Genomic DNA, 25,000 nt, shown 5'->3' with positions numbered 1-25,000 from the left:
TTCATTTTCTCTTGTCTACCAAAATTTCTCACCTTTTAAGAATGTTTAATTAAAGCGCCCGCCTGATTTTGGAGCAAAAGTTCAACAGAAACTTAATACTCTGAAATTAATTACACACCTTTTGACCCTAAAAAAATGTTTCATATTGGTTCACCAACCAAGTTCTACTTACCTTAAAAAAGAAAAACAAGTCGCGTAAGGCGAAAATACAATATTTAGTCAAGTAGCTGTCGAACTCACAGAATGAAACTGAACGCAATGCCAATTTTCAGCAAGACCGTATACTCGTAGCATCGTCAGTCCACCGCTCATGGCAAAGGCAGTGAAATTGACAAGAAGAGCGGGGTAGTAGTTGCGCTAAGAAGGATAGCACGCTTTTCTGTACCTCTCTTTGTTTTAACTTTCTGAGCGTGTTTTTAATCCAAACATATCATATCTATATGTTTTTGGAATCAGGAACCGACAAGGAATAAGATAAAAGTGTTGTTAAATTGATTTGGACAATTTAATTTTGATAATAATTTTTATATATTTAATTTTCAGAGCTTGTTTTTAATCCGAATATAACATATTTATATGTTTTTGGAATCAGCAAATGATGGAGAATAAGATAAACATAAATTTGGATCGTTTTATAAATTTTTATTTTTTTTTTACAATTTTCAGATTTTTAATGACCAAAGTCATTAATTAATTTTTAAGCCACCAAGCTGAAATGCAATATCGAAGTCCGGGCTTTGTCGAAGAATACTTGACCAAAATTTCAACCAATTTGGTTGAAAAATGAGGGCGTGACAGTGCCGCCTCAACTTTACCGAAAAGCCGGATATGACGTCATCAAAGACATTTATCAAAAAAATGAAAAAAAACGTATGGGGATTTCATACCCAGGAACTCTCATGTCAAATTTCATAAAGATCGGTCCAGTAGTTTAGTCTGAATCGCTCTACACACACACACACAGACACACACACGCACACACACACGCACATACACCACGACCCTCGTTTCGATTCCCCCTCGATGTTAAAATATTTAGTCAAAACTTGACTAAATATAAAAAGCAAGAAAAAACAAGTCGCGTAAGGCGAAAATACAATATTTAGTCAAGTAGCTGTCGAACTCACAGAATGAAACTGAACGCAACGCAACGCAGCAAGACCGTATACTCGTAGCATCGTCACTCCACCGCCCGTGGCAAAGTCAGTGCCCGTGGAATTGACAAGAAGAGCGGGATATTCGTTGCGCTGAGAAGGATAGCACGCTTTTCTGTACCTCTCTTCGTTTTAACTTTCTGAGCGTGTTTTTAATCCAAACATATCATATCTATATATTTTTGGAATCAGGAACCGACAAGGAATAAGATGAAAGTGTTTTTAAATTGATTTCGAAAAAAAAAAATTGATAATAATTTTTATATATTTAATTTTCAGAGCTTGTTTTCAATCCGATGGGCGGTGCCTTGCTGTTCCGTAAAGCACCCACCGACAAAACTCGCTTTTCCGTATTTTTTTTTTTTTTTAGATAAAGAGAGTATTACCTGACAGCATTTGAAGTGTCATTCTTTAGAATAAATCACGCTGATATTGTTGATTTAAATTTGTACTTTATCTTGTTAACTTTTAGCTTGATAAACAAAAAGGGTCCCTGCCTGAATGCTATAACATTTAGAGGGTCAACTAGAATCCGTCCTGATTGGTCAAAAAGTCATATTGGGCACTGAATTGGTAATAACAAATGATAACAGACATGTCGAGAAAGTGGATTATCAGCATGAGCCGGAGGCTGTTGTTAAATCCACCATTTGCTTTGTCTTGGTAGCTTTTAGCGTGATAAACAAAAAAGGTCCCTGCCTGAACGTTATAACCTTTAGAGGGTCATCTAGAATCGGGTGTCACTAAAACTCGAAAAGACACGAAAAGACGCGAAAAGACACGAAAAGACGCGAAAAGACACGAAAAGACGGATAGCTTGGGCCCCAGGTGGTCGTAATGTAATGTGCCGCCAGCTTGACTGGGTATGTTGGGAGAATCGGCGTTTTGTCAATTAGATGTTAATTCCTTTGTCGGATCGGATGGATCGAATACCAGCTCAGCTGGCGTGTGGTCAGTTGCGTAACTTTTATAGCCGCTGATAACACGTTCGTGTGGGAATGTTTGATGCGCTCAGATCAAAGCCTCATTTAAGAGATAGCGAATTCTTTTGAATTTGATAGGAGAAGCGTGTCAATTGGGCTCGAATGTTTTAGTCTTTACCCCCCCCCCTCCTTTCTTCTTGTCTTTAACCAATGGAATGGCTTTTCATCTTAGAATGTTGTGTTGCTAATAGTTACTGAGATTTGTAATTGGATGTGTGTGACTCTAGCTAAAGTTTAATAATGTATGTGCATGCTAGGGTGTGAAAGAGAACGGAGAGAACTTTGGGAACTTCGGAAGAGTTTGGACGTATTTGGTTGTGAGATCCACTCCAATAAAGTGACACCAACATCAACATCAAACAGGTGTGAGTGTGAGTGTGAGTGTGCGTGTTAGCTGTGAGGAGGTGATTGTTACAAGAAGGTGTGAATGCGCTGTGTGAGTGTCAGTGGTGAAAGGGTCAAAGGTGTGTTTTCGTGTATTTGCTGTCTTTTCGTGTCTTTTCGCGTCGCGTCTTTTCGTGTCTTTTCGCGTCTTTTCGTGTCTTTTCGCGTCTTTTTGTGTCTTTTCGCGTCTTTTCGTGTCTTTTCGTGTCTTTTCGAGTTTTAGTGACACCGCCTAGAATCAGTCAAAAAAAGCCATATGATTCACTGGAATGGTAATAAAACCCTTTACGCAAATACGGCGTGGTTATATTAGAAAAACAACAACAACAACAACAACAACAACAACAACAACAACAACAACAACAACAACAACAACAACAACAACAGAACTCATTCGAATTTCAGTCCCAGCTCATGAGTTCCTTGACAGTCGTAACTTCTTAAGGTCAGACAGCAACCGATTGTTACACAAAAAGGTCGTTTCTTTGGAACATTTCGTTAGTCGTACAAAACATGATCATTGGCCGATACTTGTTACAAGAAAACAAAAGGTGAGTGATATTGGAGTCTTACCTGACTCAGGTTCAGACACAATGCCCACAATGGACAAACATGTCAGCAACAGAAGGTTCACGCTGAAAAACACAAATCACAAAGTCTTGAATGTAAAGAGATGCAACTGAGCAAGTAAACAAACCAAGTCCTTACTCTTAAGAATGACAGTACTGACGACACAAACATTAATCGTGATAAAAACCTTGTGAGAACAATGACGTCATGTGTCATGCGTCAACTGATTCACGCTTTGAGTGGACTGAAGCCAAACAGGAGGACTGTTCGGTGAATTGTGGTGAATCTAAGTGTCAACCATATCCGTATACGTTACCGCAGAAACGGCAACATTAGACTTTGCAGGTGTTGGTGTGGTTGAACTTCAACACATACTATACAAGGCTTTACAAGAATGAACACACACAAACACACACAAACATGTTACACACACACAAACACACGCACACACACATGCATATATACACACAAACACATGTACACACACACACATGTATATACACACACAAACACACATGTATACACACACACACACACACACACACACACATGTATATATATACACACACACACACATATATACACACACACACACACACACACACACACACACACACACACACATCTTTGGATCATGTTTATCTAGCAAAACTCCTCATGAATTTGTTCATATCAAATTTTGTCGATTCCTTCTTGGAGTTCATAGAAAAGCTATGTGGATACCTGTACTGGGGGAATTAGGAAGGTTCCCTTTAGGATTAAAAATGTTATCACAAACAATAGCATTCTGGGCGCATATTCTAGACTCCAAACAAGATTCGTATATACATCAATTATATGACTCAATGTTGCTCCATCCGACAGAAACGCCATGGCTACAATTTGTTAGACAATCTCTTTGTAACTTAGGTTTTAGTCACGTTTGGCATAACCAATCTACATTAAATGTACACAAATTAAAGTTTGCCATTGACAAAAAACAACAAGAGGAATATATAAGATACTGGACAAAAGAAAAATCAGATACATATTCCAGACTTAAGTTTTATTCTATGATCAGTAAATCTTACGAAATGCAGTCATACTTAATACAAATTAAGAATAATAAACACAGAAAGATGTTAAGCAGATTAAGGACTAGCACACATTGTCTAAAAATTGAAAGTGGAAGACATCAGAATATCCCTAAAGAAAATCGTCTTTGTATTGAATGCAATGTCATAGAAGATGAAATACATTTTCTAGATAAATGCAATAAATATGTTAAATTAAGGGATGAATTCAAAGAAGATGCTTCACATATCAATATGAAATATGCTAACAAAAATCCAAGTAACTTATTTTTAGAAGACGAAGTTCAAGTTCGTCTTGGCAAATTTGTTACGGATTGTTTTAGCATTGTATAATGCATTATTATTATTTGTTGTTTGTTGTGTCAATAACTTTACTGGTTCATGACAATAAACATTATTCTATTCTATTCTATTCTATTCACACACACACACATGTATATACACACACACACAAACACACACACACACACATGTATACATATATATACACACACACAAACACACATGTATATACACACACAAACTCACACGCATGTTTACACACGCATGTACACACGCGCACGAACGCACACCTACCTACAGTTTTGTGTGGAAACGTTCGAAAACGTGTTTATAATCCTCAGCATGTTTATATGCAACAACATATTTAAACGTTCTCAACAAAAATCCTCAGAGGTGTAATGAAAACAGTCTTTGATGTCGTGCCACGTCTGTGCTTTCTCTTTTCAAATCCCATCACACGTGTGTTTTGCACGAGTAGGCATTTACGTGTATGACCGTTTTCCCAGGCATGTAGGTAGTCATACTCCGGCCGTTTCTTGTGATAAATACTGAACTTTGTTTAATTTTGCCAACAGAATTATCAAGTCCTGGGCCAAACAACAATCTATGAAAACTAACGAGCGACTTTCACCCTCTGTAGAAAACTATACTCACCAAAGCATGGTCTTGAATTGATTGTATTGTAGCCACAAGCAGAACAGTCAGAACAAGTTGTGTAGACAGCGAGAAGCCCGATGACGTATTGTGGATGGTGTCCGCTGGTGTGGCTTTTATGCAACAGCATTGATAATTTTACAATTACCGTAAAATCCCCAGCAAACGCCCAGTATCTAGCAAACGCCCACCCCCACTTTTGGCCAAAAGTTGTGCAGAGGGGTCACTACCTAGGAAACGTCCACCCTTTTTTTTTTTATACATTTAGTCAAGTTTTGACTGCATGTTTTAACATAGAGGGAGAATCGAGACGAGGGTCGTGGTGTATGTGTGTGTGTGTGTGTGTGTGTGTGTGTGTGTGTGTGTGTGTGTGTGTGTGTGTGTGTGTGTGTGTGTGTGTGTGTGTGTGTCTCCGTGTGTGTGTGTAGAGCGATTCAGACTAAACTACTGGACCGATCTTTATGAAATTTGACATGAGAGTTCCTGGGTATGATATCCCAAGAATTTGTTTTCATTTTTTGATAAATGTCTTTAATGACGTCATATCCGGCTTTTCGTGAAAGTTGAGGCGGCACTTTCACGCCCTCATTTTTCAACCAAATTGGTTGAAATTTTGGTCAAGTAATCTTCGACGAAGCCCGAACTTCGGTATTGCATTTCAGCTAGGTGGCTCAAAAATTAATTAATGACTTTGGTCATTAAAAATCTGAAAATTGTAAAAAACAAAAAAAAATTATAAAACGATCCAAATTTACGTTTATCTTATTGTCCATCATTTTCTGATTCCAAAAACAAATAAATATGTTATATTTGGATTAAACACAAGCTCTGAAAATTAAAAATATAAAAATTATGATCATTATTAAATTTTTTATAAAACGATCCAAATTTACGTTCATCTTATTCTCCATCATTTTCTGATTCCAAAAACAAATACATATGTTATATTTGGATTAAACACAAGCTCTGAAAATTAAAAATATAACAATTATGATCATTATTAAATTTTCGAAATCAATTTAAAAACACTTTCATCTTTTTCCTTGTCGGTTCCTGATTCCAAAAACATATAGATATGACAGAAAGTTAAAACAAAGAGATGTATAGAAAAGCGTGCTATCCTTCTCAGCGCAACTACTACCACGCTCTTCTTGTCAATTTCACTGCCTTTGCCATGAGCGGTGGACTGACGATGCTACGAGTATACGGTCTTGCTGAAAAATTGCATTGCGTTCAGTTTCATTCTGTGAGTTCGACAGCTACTTGACTAAATGTTGTATTTTCGCCTTACGCGACTTGTTTCTTTTTACATTTAGTCAAGTTTTGACTAAATGTTTTAACATAGAGGGGGAATCGAGACGAGGGTCGTGGTGTATGTGTGTGTGTGTGTGTGTGTGTGTGTGTGTGTGTGTGTGTGTGTGTCTGTGTCTGTCTGTGTCTGTCTGTCTGTCTGTCTGTGCGTGTGTGTGTGTAGAGCGATTCAGACCAAACTACTGGACCGATCTTTATGAAATTTGACATGAGAGTTCCTGGGTATGATATCCCCGGACGTTTTTTTATTTTTCGATAAATACCTTTGATGACGTGATATCCGGCTTTTTGTACAAGTTGAGGCGGCACTGTCTGTTATATTTGGATTAAAAAGAAGCTCTGAAAATAAAAAATATAAAAATTATGATCAAAATTAAATTTTCGAAATCAATTTAAAAATACTTTCATCTTATTCCTTGTCGGTTCCTGATTCCAAAAACATATAGACATGAAATGTTTGAATTAAAAACACGCTCAGAAAGTTAAAACGAAGAGAGGTACAGAAAAGCGTGCTATCCTTCTCAGCGCAACTATACCCCGCTCTTCTTGTCAATTTCACTGCCTTTGCCACTAGCGGTGGACTGACGATGCTACGAGTATACGGTCTTGCTGAAAAATTCCATTGCGTTCAGTTTCATTCTGTGAGTTCGACAGCTTGACTAAATGTATTATTTTTGCCTTACGCGACTTATTTTGTTTCATGTACCCCCATGGGGTTTCTAGAAATAAAAATGTGACTTGACTTGACTTGATTATATTCCCTGGGGAAACGGTGAGAATGTAATAAACGCCAGTCGTACACATTTCCATCGGAACAATCATACAACTTTTCTGCTTTTCTTCTGGAATATGGCTTGAATACCCTCCCTCCCTCCCTCTGTAACTGATCGCGTAATTCACGACCACCATAAATCTGACCACCTTTGTCATGCAAGAAGAGCATGCTTCTACTCAGGAAGATAGCTCAGTCAGTAGCGGCGCTGGCTTCAGTGAGAAAGCAGCCCGAATTTCCATGATGGTAACCTCAAAGGACTATAGATACAATCTTATCCTTATCCTTATCCTTACTCGGACTCATTCTCAAAACTCTGGAGTCTAGCTGCTTTCCATGCGAAGCGAGAATTTTGTGCTGAATTAATTTAGCCGATTGACGAAGGTGTCTGTAAAAACATTAAATCAGAAAAACACCACTCTGCACAAAAATTAGCCGGGCCATCGAATGCTGGTATGTGTCTAAGTCCAATGTAAACGTTAGACAAATCTGTGGTGGTACATACTTCTTCATATACAGCTTCACGGTAAGGAAGACACCTTTACTTGTTATCCGTCTCCACATAGAAAACTGTGACAACGGACAACTTCTTCGAAATTCATTAAATTTAGGATACTGCCTGAACTCAAAAAGAGCGTCATTTGTTCTTTGGCTGTTATGTTTTTGAGGACACATGTGAGGGATTTCTTTGTTTCGACTCTTTCCTTATTTATTTATTTGTTTGCTTGTTTGCTTTTTTTTTGCTTTTTTATATTTAGTCAAGTTTTGACTAAATATTTTAACGTAGAGGGGGAATCGAGACGAGGGTCGTGGTGTATGTGTGTGTGTCTGTGTGTCTGTCTGTCTGTCTGTCTGTCTGTGTGTGTGTGTAGAGCGATTCAGACTAAACTACTGGACCGATCTTTATGAAATTTGACATGAGAGTTTCTGGGTATGAAATCCCCAGACGTTTTTTTTTCATTTTTTTGATAAATGTCTTTGATGACGTCATATTCGGCTTTTCGTGAAAGTTGAGGCGGCACTGTCACACCCTCATTTTTCAACCAAATTGGTTTAAATTTTGGTCAAGTAATCTTCGCCGAAGCCCGAACTTCGGTATTGCATTTCAGCTTGGTGGCTTAAAAATTAGTTAATGACTTTGGTCATTAAAAATCGGAAAATTGTAAAAAAAAAAAAAATTTTTATAAAACGATCCAAATTTACGTTCATCTTATATTCCATCATTTTCTGATTCCAAAAACATATAAATATGTTATATTTGGATTAAAAACAAGCTCTGAAAATTAAATATATAAAAATTATTATCAAAATTAAATTGTCCAAATCAATTTAAAAACACTTTCATCTTATTCCTTGTCGGTTCCTGATTCCAAAAACATATAGATATGATATGTTTGGATTAAAAACACGCTCAGAAAGTTAAAACAAAGAGAGGTACAGAAAAGCGTGCTATCCTTCTTAGCGCAACTACTACCCCGCTCTTCTTGTCAATTTCACTGCCTTTGCCATGAGCGGTGGACTGACGATGCTACGAGTATACGGTCTTGCTGAAAAATGGCATTGCGTTCAGTTTCATTCTGTGAGTTCGACAGCTACTTGACTAAATGTTGTATTTTCGCCTTACGCGACTTGTTTCTTTTCTTTTTATATTTAGTCAAGTTTTGACTAAATATTTTAACATCGAGGGGGAATCGAAACGAGGGTCGTGGTGTATGTGCGTGCGTGTGTGTGTGTGTCTGTGTGTGTGTGTAGAGCGATTCAGACTAAACTACTGGACCGATCTTTATGAAATTTGACATGAGAGTTCCTGGGTATGAAATCCCCAAACGTTTTTTTCATTTTTTTGATAAATGTCTTTGATGACGTCATATCCGGCTGTTCGTGAAAGTTGTGGGGACAAGAGAAAATGAAATATTCCTTTCAGGGTTCAAGTAGTTTATAATTAAATTCAGAGATTTAACTTTCTATTAAACTTTTGTACCTAGTCAGAAGGGCGCTTTAAATAGACAAAGAGAAAACTATAAGGTGAGAAACATTGTGACAGCGGGCGAACATTGAAATATTGTCTGTGTTGTCAAGTTTTCTGTTATTTTTGTCCACACTTCAGGATGTCAAGCGCGGGTTAAGTGATATTCACCTGCCCTGTCCAGCTAGCACCGTGCAGCTCGTGAAATGCGAATCAAACATAAGTCAATTCACCCAGCTGTGAAGAGTCAATTCCATGTCAAGTATTACATCGTAAAGTTTGTCAGACAATGTGCATTTACTAGGGTTAAAACTGTGACTCACAAGTAAAGCAAGGGGTCACAAACTTGCGAACGTTGATTCCCACGTCGCTGAACCGTTTGAAAAACAAACACACACGCACGCACACACACACACACACACACACACACACACACACACACACACACACACACACACACACACACACACACACCTACACACACAAACTTGTTTGCTTGGTTGTTTGCTTGTTTGTATGTTTACTAAATGAAGAATCTGCACTCAGAGCTACGATTCCTAAGTGTGTGCCCACGACGTGGGGTCAGCTGCGACTGCAAAGTTAAAAGAAAAGTCTTCCAGCTTGACAGGTACCCGTTGTTCTCAAGGCGCCTTCTCTTCACCTTCGCGTTGGCAAGGACACGTAGAATCCTGGCTTGACTATTTGTAGAGTTCTAAGGCATTGCAGACAAAGCAACCGCAAGAAAGTCAGGTTTTAGCAGTGTGAAAATCCGCTTCCGTTAACATGGCTTCGTCCGGCCATACATGTAGGCTCTTATGACACTGACCCTGAGCTGACCCTGAGGCACTGAAAAGGTTTTCACGGTAACATTCTCTCGAAGAACCAAAATAATGGGTTCGGTGCATTTGTCAGTCTGTCACATGTTGAAGGGCCCCATACGGGTTGAAAGGGATAAGGTACTGTCTTGTTTTTTTCCCCAAAACTAGTGCACTACCGTTCTCACGAGATAAGTTACTTCTGTTTTGTTCCGTTTTTTTTCTCCAAATTACACCATGTAAGCAGAAAAGCCTGTTGTGAAAATGCAAAAATTTAGAGAAAAAAACGAAACAAAACAAAAGTAACTGTTCTCATGACAACGGCAAACAACGACACATGTTCACCGGCCCTCAGCTAATTCAAGAAATCACCCCCCTCCCCCTCCTGATAGGTACACGTGCACTCAAGTTAATCTCTGCTTTGACCTGTGTGCCAAGAGTCAGATGAGAGAGAGAGAAAAAGCGAGAGCGAGCGAGAGAGAGAGAGAGAGAGAGAGAGAGAGAGAGAGAGAGAGAGAGAGAGAGAGAGAGAGACACATAGACAGAGACAGACATAGAAAGACAGAAGCGGAGAGACTCAGAGAGAGAGAGAGAGAGAGAGAGAGAGAGAGAGAGAGAGAGAGAGAGAGAGAGAGAGAGAGAGAGAGAGAGAGAGAGAGAGAGAGAGAGAGAGAGAGAGAGAGAGAGAGAGAGAGAGAGAAACAAATGTAACTGATCTCGTGAGAACGGTTGAGGCCTTGCAAGGTTTTGACGGCAACACTAATTATTGTAGTTCTCTAAGACTTTATTTCTGTTTGATGTGTGATATGTTGGGAAGACATATTTATCAATTGATCAACAAAATAAAACATAATACAAAACGACACAACATTGTTAAAATCATTATTGGCCAACGTTGAACGTTTACGAAGGCCTCAATCTTCCCGCGCCGTAGACCAGATTAATAGGTGCTTGATTTTGGTATTTTGATTTACATAACATTAAACCTTTCTTGGGGTTCATGGTCATGGCAACAGCCATAATAATATTATATCATGTATAATATTACATTTCAGCATATGTGAATTACATGTCATCATACCAAACTGTCATACATTTTTATTCCCACATTATTCTGATTGATCACAACCAAACCTACTATCACTGGACACATCCAAATGCAAGCGCCTGTTCTTGACAACTTGCCACTGATCTAAAAATATAGATCAGTGCAACTTGCTGGGTCCTTTGCCACAGACACTGTTTGGCCTGCAGGTAAAATGTACAATGTATATTCTGATTTGTGCACAAAAGCTTCTTTTTTTCCCTCTTTTTTTTTTAACATAACAATGTTTAATGTCACTGTATGTTTGAAAACAAATAACATTTTGGTTCATGATTTTTCCTATGCCTGTGCTGAAAATAAGAAATAAAATGTTGGTATATATATATAAGTCACTCAGATGCAGTGTATTATGAATGGTTTGAGTTTGTTGCGGTTGATCCTGCACATTTAGACCTATGCTGATACCTTCGTTTTTTGTTGAACAATTTTGTCTTCACACCTCCCATAGGGTGACGTATTTCACAACTTCCTGTGTTACACAAACTCAGTGATGACCAATTCACACATTTTTCTACTGATGAACGATGATCCCTTCACCCCTCCCAAAGGGTGACGGATGTCACAACTTCCTGTGTACACAAACTGATGACGTATTTCACAACAAAATGGCGCTTCCCATGGTCACTCTCGAAACTAACCGTATAAATGGGGGCCTCTTGGCCCCCATAACAATGACCGTAGTCCGCCGCTCGTGCAAAACGCAGTGAAACTGACGAGCCTGTTTAGCGCGGTAGTGGGATTGCTGTGCTGCATAGCATGCTTGTCTGTACCTCTCTTCATTTTAACTTTCTGATCGTGTTTTTAATCGAAACATACCATATTCATATGTTTTTGGAATCAGGAACCGACAAGGAATAAGATGACATTGTTTTTAAATCGATTTCGGAAATTTTATTTTAATCATAATTTTTATGTTTTAATTTTTAGAGCTTGTTTGTAATCCAAATATAACATATTTATATGTTTTTGGAATCAGAAAATGATGAAGAATAAGAAAGATTAACGTAATTTTGGATCATTTTATCAAAAAAGATTGCTTGGCCAAAATTTCAATCAATTTGAATGAAAAATGAGGGTGTGACAGTGCCGCCTCAACTTTTACAAAAAGCCGGATATAACGTCATCATAGACATTTATCCAAAAAATGAAAAAAAGTGTCTGGGGATATCATACCCAGAAACTTTATAAAGATCGCATATCGGTCCAGTAGTTTAGTCTGAATCGCTCTACACACACACACACACACACACACACACACACACACACACACACACACACACACACACACACACACACACACACACACACACACACACACACACACACACACACACCACGACCCTCGTCTCGATTCCCCCACTATGTTAAAACATTTAGTCAAAACTTGACTAAATGTAATTAAAAGGATCAACAGAAGTAATTACCTTGTATACGTTTTCGTTTATTTTGTTTTTGTCTTAACATTTAATCAATATTTGGCTAAACGTACTCTGGCAGAATGGGAATTGAGAAAGGAGCCGGGGATGTATGTGTGTGTGTGTGTTAGTGAGCGTGACTGACTTACTGACTACCCAGCCAGCACGCCCAGATGTGCCCCAGATTGGCCCAATATGTGCTCACATATATGGGGACGATCTGGGCAACCACCATATGACCCATACTGGAAGCGCAAATGGTATGGGTATGGGTACCATCTTTGCATTACACTTGCTACCCACATGTGGCCAGGATGCTCCCCTCATTGGGCCCAGATAGGACCCACACCAATACCATTTGCGCTTCCAGTATGGGTCATATATAATGGGGTTGCTAAGATCAGCTCCATAAGTGAGCACATATAGGGCCAATCTGGGGCACATATAGGCGTGCTGTCTGGGTAGGCCTACTGTTTGTGGGGAACATATGGGGTGATTGTGGTTACCCTAGATGCTACCCATGTGGGACCAAAATCGGCTTACTGGGCCCCAGAAGACGTGCATAATAACATTGGGTCGATATGGGGCTCACATGCGGTGCTGGTATAGGGGTAATCTATTGAAACGTTATCTCTATTATTTGGTCCTTTTAGAGACATGACTTTGAATACGATGATGTGTACAAGAACCATTAACACATTTCCGATACATTTTGCTGTTCTGCGATCACGAAAAAAGAAGAAAACAATACATTTGAAAGTTTTAAGTGGAAGCCGAATATTTGGACGAAAATAAGGAAACACGTTTCTTGGGACTTGTCTGTAGCAGGTAAGTAAACAGTAAGGAATATGTGAACAGAACGGAACCATTTTCTGCCTTGTTGCAATCGCATGAAAGCGTAATCAAACTCGGTGACAGATTGAATTATAAGAATTATAAGAACGTTGACAGGCTTTCATTTAATTCTTTTAGATTATCTTCCCCAAAGCCTAATTGTACTTTAAACATAATGGAAGCAGTTAAACAGTCACGAGGATTACAATGTGTTATGGGTGGGTTATTTTTTTTAAAGTGTGGGGTTTATGGTACGTCAGCTGTAGTTGAGTTTTCACTAAAAATAAATCAAGATTAAATTGCTAACACTGCATCTCTAGCTTATGAAAACATGACGCAAACATCAAGGTAGGATAACAAAAGTATAATTTCATCTGTCAGCTCAGCATATCAGATTTCGCCGATCGCAGGAAAAAAACCCATTGTAATTAGACCTTGGGAATGACCATTCCATTAATTTTCAGTCCTGATATTTGACAATATAGTGAAACTGAGATAACAAAAATTTCGGAAATGTTCGTCCAGCTTCTGTGAAATAAGACATTACGCAGAACCGATTTACAACCGTTATTGTTTTTGTTATTTTGGAATACGTTTTACTGGCTTATGGATGATGACATTACTGCTTGTGCAGAAAAGTTATTTCTTCATGTGTGTGTGTGTGTGCGTGTGTGTGTGTGTGTGTGTGTGTGTGTGTGTGTGTGTGTGTGTGTGTGTGTGTGTGTGGATTAAAAACACGCTCAGAAAGTTAAAAGAAAGAGAGGTACAGAAAAGCGTGCTATCCTTCTCAGCGCAACTACTACCCCGCTCTTCTTGTCAATTTCACTGCCTTTGCCATGAGCGGTGGACTGACGATGCTACGAGTATACGGTCTTGCTGAAAAATTGCATTGCGTTCAGTTTCATTCTGTGAGTTCGACAGCTACTTGACTAAATGTTGTATTTTCGCCTCACGCGACTTGTTGCCTTTTGCACTAGCGGCGGACTACGTTCAGTTTCATTCTGTGAGTTCCACAGCTTGACTAAATGTAGTAATTTCGCCTTACGCGACTTGTTTTTGGCTCACGAAGTGTAGCCTATGCGATGCTAACTTTTGTCTGTCTGTGCGTGCGTGCGTGCTTGCGTGCGTGCGTGCGTGCGTGCGTATGTATGTATGTATGTATGTCTGTGGTAGAAACTTTAACATTTGAAGACGTCATATTACATTGACGTCACATTATGACGTACGAGGGTTAGACGTCACGCGATGGAATTACTGAAAGTCTCGGTGATTGTTATTTTGAGCGGGCCGAGACTATTTGGCAGTCGTGTCCATGTAAGTAGGCTACATGCAGACAGACAGATCTAGATCTAGTGTCTCGCTTTCTTGCACAGTTTCACCTATGCTCTTTCTGTGTGTGTGTGTGTGTGTGTGTGTGTGTGTGTGTGTGTGTGTGTGTGTGTGTGTGTGTGTGTGTGTGTGTGTGTGTGTGTGTGTGTGTGTGTGTGTGTGTGTGTACTGTGTGTGTGTGTGTGTGTGACGGAGTGATTGAGTTTGTGTTACTGTTTGTCGATTTCTTACGTGAGCCTTGAAGGCTTCGCCTCTTGTTTACATTAATTTTAGTCAAGTTTTGACTAAATGTTTTAACGTAGAGGGGGGAATCGAGACGAGGGTCGTGGTGTATGTGTGTGTGTGTGTGTGTGTGTGTGTGTGTGTGTGTGTGTGTGTGTGTGTGTGTCTGTGTGTGTGTGTAGAGCGATTCAGACTAAACTACTGGATCGATCTTTATGACATTTAACATGAGAGTTCCTGGGTATGATATCCCCAGACGTTTTTTTCATTTTTTGGATAAATGTCGTTGATGACGTCATATCCGGCTTTTCGTGAAAGTTGAGGCGGCACTGTCACGCTCTCATTTTTCAACCAAATTGGTTGAAATTTTGGTCAAGTAATCTTCGACGAAGCCCGGACTTCGGTATTGCATTTCAGCTTGGTGGCTTAAAAATTAATTTACTTCGTTATTCCTGAACTCGATTTTTTAAAGATATTTGTTTCTATAGATGTCCAAATCATTGTTGTTTAGAGCTTTCGTCGTTCAATGTGATGTTGAAACAGCAGTGCAGTCAGAAGTTAATGTTCACCCACAGTTGCTATTGTTATTGCCATAAAAGACGTACATTTTCATTTCCTTTCATTTCATTTCATTACTTTACTGTCCCATCGCTGGGAAATTCGGGTCGCTTCCTCCCAGTGGAAAGCTAGCAGCAACGGAGTCCCGCTACCCAGGTGTCTGCGTGTTTAGGTGTATTCAGCCACTTATGGCAGAATGACCAAGGTCTTTTACGTTCCATTGTGATGACACGGGGGTGGGACATGGCTTCCGTCTCTGGGTCTGCACATACAGTTTTTTCCCTGCTGAGTATGGGTCGTACACATCCGACGTCATCTGAATGAGGATACACACCATACAATTTCATCACAAAGGTTGTACACGACCTACACCATCCGGACTGTGTACTAGAAATTACGCAATGGTTTGAGTACTTGGTTAAAAACCTAATCATTTAAGATCTTGTCTACTGACCAGGTTTCAAATGCCCCATTACACTTGTAAACAAGTAAACCATGAATGCATGGCATATGTCCTGGGTACGACCCATATTTTTAACGTTGACATTCTGCTTAAACAAAGTATGGGTAAGGACACGATCAACATCATCCGAACTGTGTAGTCCAAGCATCACCCGGGACAGACCTGGCAACCCATACGATTGTGTCGTATTTTGTACGCATGATTGTTTAGAATACGATCAGTACGGTCAGTGGACACAAAATACGACGAGAACAATTCCTAGACTACTTTTCTTCACAAGCACATCCCAAAGCCGATCCAAATTTTGACACATGATGACAGTTTTTGTCCTAATCATTGAAAGAAACATCTGTTTCAAATGTATTGGTAAACTAAATTATTACCAATTCAGTGCCCCATATGGCTTTGTGACCAATCAGGACGGATTCTAGGTGACCCTCTAAATGTTATAACGTTCAGGCAGGGACCCTTTTTGTTTATCACGCTAAAAATTAACAAGACAAAGTAAAAATGTAATTCAACAATATCAGCGTGATTTATTCTAAAGAATGACACTTCAAATGCTGTCAGGTAATACTCTCTTTATCTCAAAAATACCGAAAAGCGAATTTTGTCGGTGGGTGCGTAACGGAACAGCAAGGCACCGCCCATCGTCTGAGTTTGCAATGCCGACCGCTCACTTGAAATCTAAATGATCTATGTTCGGGAAAAATCAAGGAAAATTGCGCCACTCGCTTTACATCAAATGTATCTTTACGTCATTTCCCATCCGTATGGAGTCGGTTCTAAATCTGTCGCTCTCTGTTCAACGAGAAACGCATGTTCAACATGGTTTATCTTGTGAGATTGTTGTGTGTCAAAGGCATTTGACCTGTGAATATTCATCACGTCAGGTGTGTTACTCTGATTGGCTGACTCAGGTCACGAGAATTCTTTGACTGACAGGCATAATCAAGTAGAAGCGCTCAAGTTCCCATTGCGGCTGTTCTGTCTAATTCGCGGGGTTGCTTCGAAACTTCTTTTGGTCGAATTAAACGGTAATTAAGTAGATGTGCAACGCCAAGGCACTGCATACCCCAGCGAAAGACAAACTTCTCTTACTCTCTCTCTTTCTCTCTCTCAAACACACACACACACACACACACGAACACACACACACACGCACACACACCCCCCCCCAAGTTACACACGTACACACATACACACTCACTCACACGCACTCACTCACTCTCTCACACACACTTCATACACACAAAACACACCCCCATACGCACATATAGACAGACGGACATAAACACCTTTGCAAACAAACACACATACACACACACATACACTTACGCACACGCACATACACACACCCACCCACTCTCTCTCTTTCTCTCTCTTTCTCTCTTATACAAACAGACACACACCCACACACACACACACACTGTACATACGCACGCACACACACACACCCCCAAGTCACACACACACACATACACACACTCACTCACACGCACTCACTCACTCTCTCACAAAAACTTCATACACACAAAACACACACCCATACGCACATATGGACAGACGGACATAGACACCTTTACAAACAAACACACATACACGCACACACATACACTTATGCCCACACACACACTCACACACACACGAGTACAGACTCATGCACGCGTGCGCACGCACACACACACACACACACACACACACAAATACACACACACACACACACACACACACACACACACACACACACACACAAACAGTAACACTAACACATGTGCTCAAAATGAACACAAACACACACACTGCGCGAGAGAGAAAGACTACAGGGAGGCATGACGTCATGATGCAATAATTGACGTCAAAGACTTTTGACCGTGACGTAATCTTCTCACGCGAGCTTTATCCATAGTCTTGAACAACCACACACAAATAGACTTGGAAAGTACAGAATTTCTACCCGTCCAAAGCGGCCTTGGGTGGCGTTTGCTGAAAAAATGGGGGCGACTATTGCACCCACCGTATTTTTGGCTCACGTAAGTGTAGCCTATGCGATGGTAAACTTTGTCTGTCTGTGCGTGCGTGCGTGCGTATGTATGTATGTGGGTGCGTCTCAGAAACTGAACCTTTTGTGTGTGCCATAATCAAATTAGCCCACAATTGAAACATACTGAATTTTAAATCATGATATTGGTATTTTTGAGAATTAAAATGAATAAAGAAATAGTACAAACAAAACTGAGTATTTTGCATGGTTATTATGAAGGTTGTTTTGCGAAAGAAATGATTGGATGCGTGAAAAATGGAGGTCTGATCTGTGACATGAACCATCAACTAGTTTTGCACCTCACTACAAGAATCGTGTAGAATGTCCAAGGACTGCTATTCTTGTTATGTGTGTTTGGTTTAAGTGTACTTGACAGTTGAAATGTTATTTTGTCCACAGAATTGTTTTTTTAAACGAAATTAATCGCTTGAAATTTGCCATCACTGTCGTAACATAGGTTTCCACACGCGTGCAACAGCAACACGTCCTAAATTTGAACTTTAGAATTTGCATATTCATCTTCAACACGATCTTGACATGAAAGGGCATAGAAAATCGCTAAGCTAAATGTTATTTAAGTATTATTTTCTCAAAATTGCATCTGCAAACTAAGTTGAAAGTTGCGCAATATGACATGCTTCTTCAAAATTCAGTTACGATGGTAAACGGTTTTGCAAATAATGTTCAGAGTTTTGAAGAAAGATTAGAACTATTTTGCGCGTAGTGACTTAGAGGTGCGGGTGACTACGCATGTGCAGTTACAGAGAGAAATAGTTCAGCTTCCAGCAGTGAAGAAAGATTTCGAGAATGTTTCCGAAGTCTGTGATTTTGTTACGACAGTGATCAACACCCAAGGTTCTTGAGAAAAGGTGAGTTTTTGCTGCTATGATATTCTATGAAGTGAAAAATTAGGCTAAACATTTGTTAGTAATAGTTTTTCTTTCGATTTCACCTAGTCAAAACTTGACTAAATGTTTTAACATAGAGGGGGAATCGAAACGAGGGTCGTGGTGTATGTGTGTGTGTGTGTCTGTCTGTCTGTGCGTGTGTGTGTGTAGAGCGATTCAGACTAAACTACTTGACCGATCTTTATGAAATTTGGCATGAGAGTTCCTGGGTATGATATCCCCGGACGTTTTTTTCTTTTTTTCGACAAATACTTTTGATGACGTCATATCCGGCTTTTTGTAAAAGTTGAGGCGGCACTGTCACACCCTCATTTTTCAATTAAATTGATTGAAATTTTTGTAAAGCAATCTTCGACGAAGGCCGGACTTCGGTATTGCATTTCAGCTTGGTGGCTTAAAAATTAATTAATGACTTTGGTCATTAAAAATCTGAAAATTGTTATAATTTTTTTTTTATATATAAAACGATCCAAATGTACGTTCATCTTATTTGACATCGTTTCCTGATTCCAAAAACATATAAATATGTTATACTTGGATTAAAAACAAGCTCTGAAAATTAAAAATATAAAAACTATGATCAAAATTAAATTTCCGAAATCGATTTAAAGGAACAGTAAGTGTCAATGTTTTCTTTAATTGTAAAAGTTGTATGTTCAATGGAATGGTAAGTCTGAACAAAATAATTACTTTATTTTGTTTTTAGCCAGTGAATGTGGATGCATCAAAATCTTGATAGACATCAAACAAATTCATGTTAGTGAAACTAGTACACATATTGCATCAATCTTTGGTTGAAATCGCAGGTACTTGCATGTTTCAGGTGCAAGAGATTCGACCTGATGAACTGGTGGTAAAGTTCCTTCGAAGGAAACCGGAGGGGAACTACTATAATCGTCCTTGTCCGATTGAAACCTCGTAAATCGATTTTTAGCGTTTCGAGAAAAACACAAAAAACGTCTTTAAAAAATAACTTGTCATCAAAATAAGCCAATTTTTTCTGCACATGATCTACAAACACAAACAAAGTACTGTGTATAATTAGATAGTGTTGGTCACAATTAAAACGCACGATATTCAACAAAATTGCAAGATACGAGTTTTTCTTTTTTAAAACCCAACTAAACTTAAAGACTTACAAGGTTTTGTAACATAGCCAAAGAACAAAAAAGACAAAAACAATGTTTAAAAAACGCAGTAAACACACAATCGTTCTTTTGTCACAATTGTCATTTGTTTTTTGATTGTACAAACCAATGTATACTCATTCTTGTGTTAAATTTCCTTACAGTCTCCTTGCAACCGTTTCAATTAACACACAAAAACAAGTGTAAACTGAAGCTGATAAGTACATACATAATCATTATTTGCTTGTAGGGAAGCGTAAACATCAATACAAGAGCCTTTTTGTATGCACAGAGAACAGGGTATTCCTTGAAAACAATGAGATATCTCTTCTAAATGTCCTAGAACAGCTAGTAGTTATGCAGGATGACCACTCATGAGAATGCAAAGCTTAACGACCATGGGGTAGACCATTATAGATTGGTATGCATCTACTGGAAAAACTTCCTTGACATGTTGAAGGTGCTGCTTTGTGTCTTTGATGGTCAGCCGTACTCTGTACAGCTGGGGTATCAGTATACCGGGATCACCATGTGCTCTCCTTCTTAAGATCTTCTTTGTGAAAAATGCCGCCACTCCTCAGAATAGATGAGCTTGTCGCGACAAGTACCGTCAGGCAGGTACTTCTGACTGCGAATATCCACCAATTATGGATCCCCAGAAGTGTCTGAGATCAAGAAAGTCCTTGAAGAATGTGTGGTCCACCTGGACAACTTTGTAAGGTTGCCCTTTTCTTGCAAAGGTGATGACTTCGACGTATTCGGCAGGCCAGACTATCTGCCTTCTCCTTAGTTTATTTTTGATAGCTGGGTGTACAGAGTCCACTTCCATCCAGGTATGACCTTTCTCAGGTGGACGTTTCCCAAGACTATTAAACTGCGGTTCTGGTACCCACAGCCGTCATTGTAGATAATGATTGCCTTGGTTGTTTCGCCAACTGTTGCTTTTGACTTCTCTTTATGACTCATCCCAAAAGTAGCAAGCAACCTCTGTGTCACTCAAGTTGTACAATGTGAAGTAGCGGCAGCACAGCTTAATCTTGAAGTATTTGTCATTTGCTTAGATACATAGGGCCAACAAGTCGACCTGCAGATACATGGTGAAAACTTGGACATCACCATTTTCTTTAGCAACCCTCTTGTCAATGTTCTGTTATTTGCAAGCTTCGTCTTTGTGTTGAATGTGCATCTGGTACATTGGATGTTTCCGTACTTGGATTCACAGCAAACGTTGCATTCATAGTTTGTGGGGTTGCAACGTTGGTGAATCACAATGTTTGGTTTACTTCACTACTTCCATTACTCATGGAAGATAGTGACTTTGTTTCCAAGCGAAAGCTGCACCATCAATTGACCCCTGCTCACCCTTGCGGAGCTTGCACCAGACAGAACAAACATGACTCCTAATGCAAACAAGTCGAGCAGATAAAGTTTGTGTCATGCTTTACAGTTGTTGGGTCCATGCAGTCCACATGAATGGACACAGTACACCCACGAAACACAATCAGAGTCAATACGAACAGTGATGTCATCTATGATAAGTTCCGTTTCGAAATCCCATGGTATAGAACTTTTATTCAGGCACACACAGCACAACAACATAAGATCTTCAAACGAAGATAATTGACTTTCAGGTGTGAAGGACCCACTGCCAGACATGATGGACTGCATTCAGACACTAGAATACAACTTCAGTACGTGACATATGCATACCTGTACATCTTCAGCTAACAAATAAGATCAGAAGTTCAGGACTGAACTATTACATAGTCAGAATACTTTAACTACCTAATCTCTCTTTGTAGTTATGTTTTTGTACTCAGCAAAGGAAAAATACTAACTAAACAATCATTTGAACAATAACTGATGTCGTAGTTTGTCATTTTACTACACAATAGGTAATGTGGGCACTTCTAACTTCCTTAATGACGCTAATATTGAATTTTACCTAAACTCTGAGCGTACGGACATCTTACCGTAACCTCATATCTAACAGAAACAGTTCATTTACCGCCGTGTTTAGATGTTAGAAAACTTGTAATTCGACATACGAGGTTTGCATCTGCCAAAACTGAATAACACGCGAACGAAAAAAAGCTCGTAACTCAAGTTACGTGTAATTTTGGTTCGCGGTTTTGCCAAAATGATATACGAGGTATTTTTGTACCCATTTTTAACTGACTTCCAGCGATCTTAGGCTTTCACCACAATAACCAAAAAATAGAGAAAAAATCGTAGATTATTTTGATGTAGAAAAGTAGATTTCGCAAAAAATCGAGTTACGAGGTTTTAATCGGACAAGGACGTATTGCTTTCCAGGGATCGATGATATTTCCTTAGTCCCTACATCTGATGCAACCATGATTCGTGACCCCACCTTCAATGCCAGGGGGCATTATTTCTTTTGAAATAAATTAATTAACTGCAAGTGGCAACTGTTCTATATGTAACCAATGCCTTTGGTTTATTGTCTTAACAATTGAATGAACCACTTTTGAACATTTGCATTCTTCATGTCAAACCTTATAATACATGTCTGGTTGTTCGTTTCTGAGTTACGTCGGTGATGAACTTTTCATTAATGTTTCTCTTTTTTGGGGCAAAGTTTTCTTGATTTTGTCCAGCTTTTTTTCTTTCTGTTCCTGTTTTAGTGTTTGGCATTTTACCTAAGAAGAATCTGGTTGCAAAATTAGCTTCATTTAGTAAAGTTTGTGGGAAAAAGCATAACTGTTTCTTTGTTACAAAAGTGATGTTTCCATGTTACATCGGTGACCATTTGTGACCCTCCACCACGAAATGAGTCGCATGTCACCTCGCGCGGTTCTACGCTAGGCTTAATATAAGTCCGGGGGGTGTCTGGTAACAGTGTGAGGGTCACCTTAGTCACAGGCTTATAACTCCAACAGTTTTCGCTCTTTTCTAAAACGGGTTTCACCACTGGATAGAGCATAAAAACTCTTTAAGAAAATGTAAAAATATGAAAATCATGCAAAGGTGACATACGACTCATTCCGTGGTGGAGGGTCACATTTTGCATTCTTTTGGGATAACTTTCTAACATTTTGTCTTAGAGCAACACATCTTTGTATATATGCTATTGTGAAGGTTAAATGTCAATCAGACTGAATGAATACCATGTATCAACATGTTCTGATCAGGATATCATTAATTAATTTTCATTTTTGTATTGAAATTTTGACGAATGCATGGAACTTTGAAAAAAACATTATTTTGTTGTTTGCATGTAGTCATTTCATATTGAACTCTATAATGGCTTGTGATTCAACAATAATAACTGAATAAAAGTCGTTTTCAGCCTTATAAATGCAGTTTTTTTGTCTTTTATTGTTTCCATGTTACACGGGTGATTTTGCAAAAGTGGTCCAAATAATGCTCAATATATGGCAAACTATAGGCAATGTTATATTTTTTCTTGTTTAAACTGAAAAGGTACAACCTGAGAAGTGTGTAAATAGTATTATCAAAGTTTTCTGGGAAGATTTTACTTTTGGTGATAATGTCACAAACAGAGGACGAGATTCTGAGACGCACCCATGTATGTATGTGTGTATGTCTGTGGTAGAAACTTTAACATTTTTGGCTAAACACCGAAATACTCATTTCACGTGGTTAATTTTCAAGCACCATCTTCAAATTATTGAAGCAATGATCAACATTGTGTCGGCATGTGTGTAGTTAAAGCGTGTATCCAAAGAAAACGGGTGGTGGGGGGTTTTGAAGGGGTACAAGCAGTTGACGGGTTTGTGTCGTGTTTGGCATGTAGACGGCAGGTCAGGTGTCAAGATCAGGTCAGGGGTCGCGCGAAGGATTGTGGTCCAGTTCTCACCTCGCCGATTCGCCGGGGAAGACGATTTCATGTTGTTCGGTTTCTAAGCTCCAGAAAAGTAAATAAAGAAGATACCAAAGGGAGATTTCCTACAATTTGATCTGCACAGCGTGTTTCCAATGTCCACGCGAGGAAGAGCTGTCGAAAGCGCGGCAGTCAGTGTCGATCTTGCAGCCGTATCCCGGTAAGTTCAGAGACAGATCTAGTGTCTCCCACTCTGATAACGTGTCACCTACTGTTAATCCGTTTTGTTTTAATTTCTTTTTATTTCAGCAGACACGGATGTCAAACACAGTGCTAGGCAGTCACCTCTAGTGAAATGAGTTGATCTAAAGTGCCTGTAATGTTTGGATGTCTTTGCTCGTGGTTCGATTTATGTGAATTTCAAGACTTGCAGTAGAGTCTCAAGTTAAGTTTACTCTGCCCGAAAAAAACTGTCCACCATTTACTTGAACATGCAGATATAAGGAAACGGAATGAATCTGTTCTCAAAGTCAAAATGATCACGATTTTTTCCTCAGATTCAAAACATGCACTGTCATGGTTTTGTCTGTACAATTTAGTAAGTCTTAAGTACTTTGCAACAACTTCCTTGAACGTGAAAGACAGTTTTTGAATGCTAGATCTGTATCGCGTTTCATTCCAGACTCGATCCTCTCTTTGATTGTAGATCTACTGTTTGCTGTTTACGCACTATCATATGATTCGCTATGTAACGTTTGGTAAGCTTACCTTGCAACAGCTTTCTTGTCTTTGTTGGCATTTCTGGCTGTGTTGACCGTCAGAATTATTTTAAGAACCAGGCTGCTGCAGTCGACATGTTTCGCATATTGTAGGGTTACCATGCTGCATAGGTAAAGTGGCTTAAACCTGACTATTCTGTTTCAAAACACTGTTTATATTTGTGTAGGTTGTAGTCATCATAACTAATCGCATTTTGCCATTTGTTTCAGAAAGGAGGTTAACCTACAACAAGATCGACGCTATGTCAGATATATGCCTCAGCCACATGAAGACTTCCGAATTTAGATCTACTCGGCATGGTGACAAGTCTTGATGAAAAGTATAGGACTGAGGACAGCAGTGGAAAAAGTGCCCACATGGCAGGTACCTAACCTATTACCCTAGTCATTTTATCTGTTTGCCTTCTTTTGAAAATTATACATGGAGTTGATATGATGCGTTAG

The 25,000-nt window shown here is 39.2% G+C and overlaps 1 protein-coding gene and 1 long non-coding RNA gene across 2 annotated transcripts in view; one reads left to right on the top strand and one right to left on the bottom strand.

Moving 5' to 3' along the window:
- LOC138977453 (uncharacterized) overlaps nucleotides 1-5,317 on the bottom strand; it is an 11,258-nt gene extending 5,941 nt beyond the window's left edge. The window contains exons 1-2 of the mRNA XM_070350322.1: nucleotides 5,101-5,317; nucleotides 3,095-3,156 (exon numbers count right to left, since the gene is read on the bottom strand). Coding sequence (XP_070206423.1) covers nucleotides 3,095-3,156; nucleotides 5,101-5,108 — 70 coding nt within the window. The 5' untranslated portion in view covers nucleotides 5,109-5,317. The remainder of the gene's footprint in view (nucleotides 1-3,094; nucleotides 3,157-5,100) is intronic.
- LOC138976412 (uncharacterized) overlaps nucleotides 1-25,000 on the top strand; it is a 556,176-nt gene that overhangs the window by 501,475 nt on the left and 29,701 nt on the right. The window lies entirely within an intron of this gene.

Source organism: Littorina saxatilis, linkage group LG9 (assembly GCF_037325665.1).
Source record: "Littorina saxatilis isolate snail1 linkage group LG9, US_GU_Lsax_2.0, whole genome shotgun sequence".
NCBI lineage: Eukaryota > Metazoa > Mollusca > Gastropoda > Littorinimorpha > Littorinidae > Littorina > Littorina saxatilis.
This window is presented reverse-complemented; position numbering and strand designations above follow the sequence as displayed.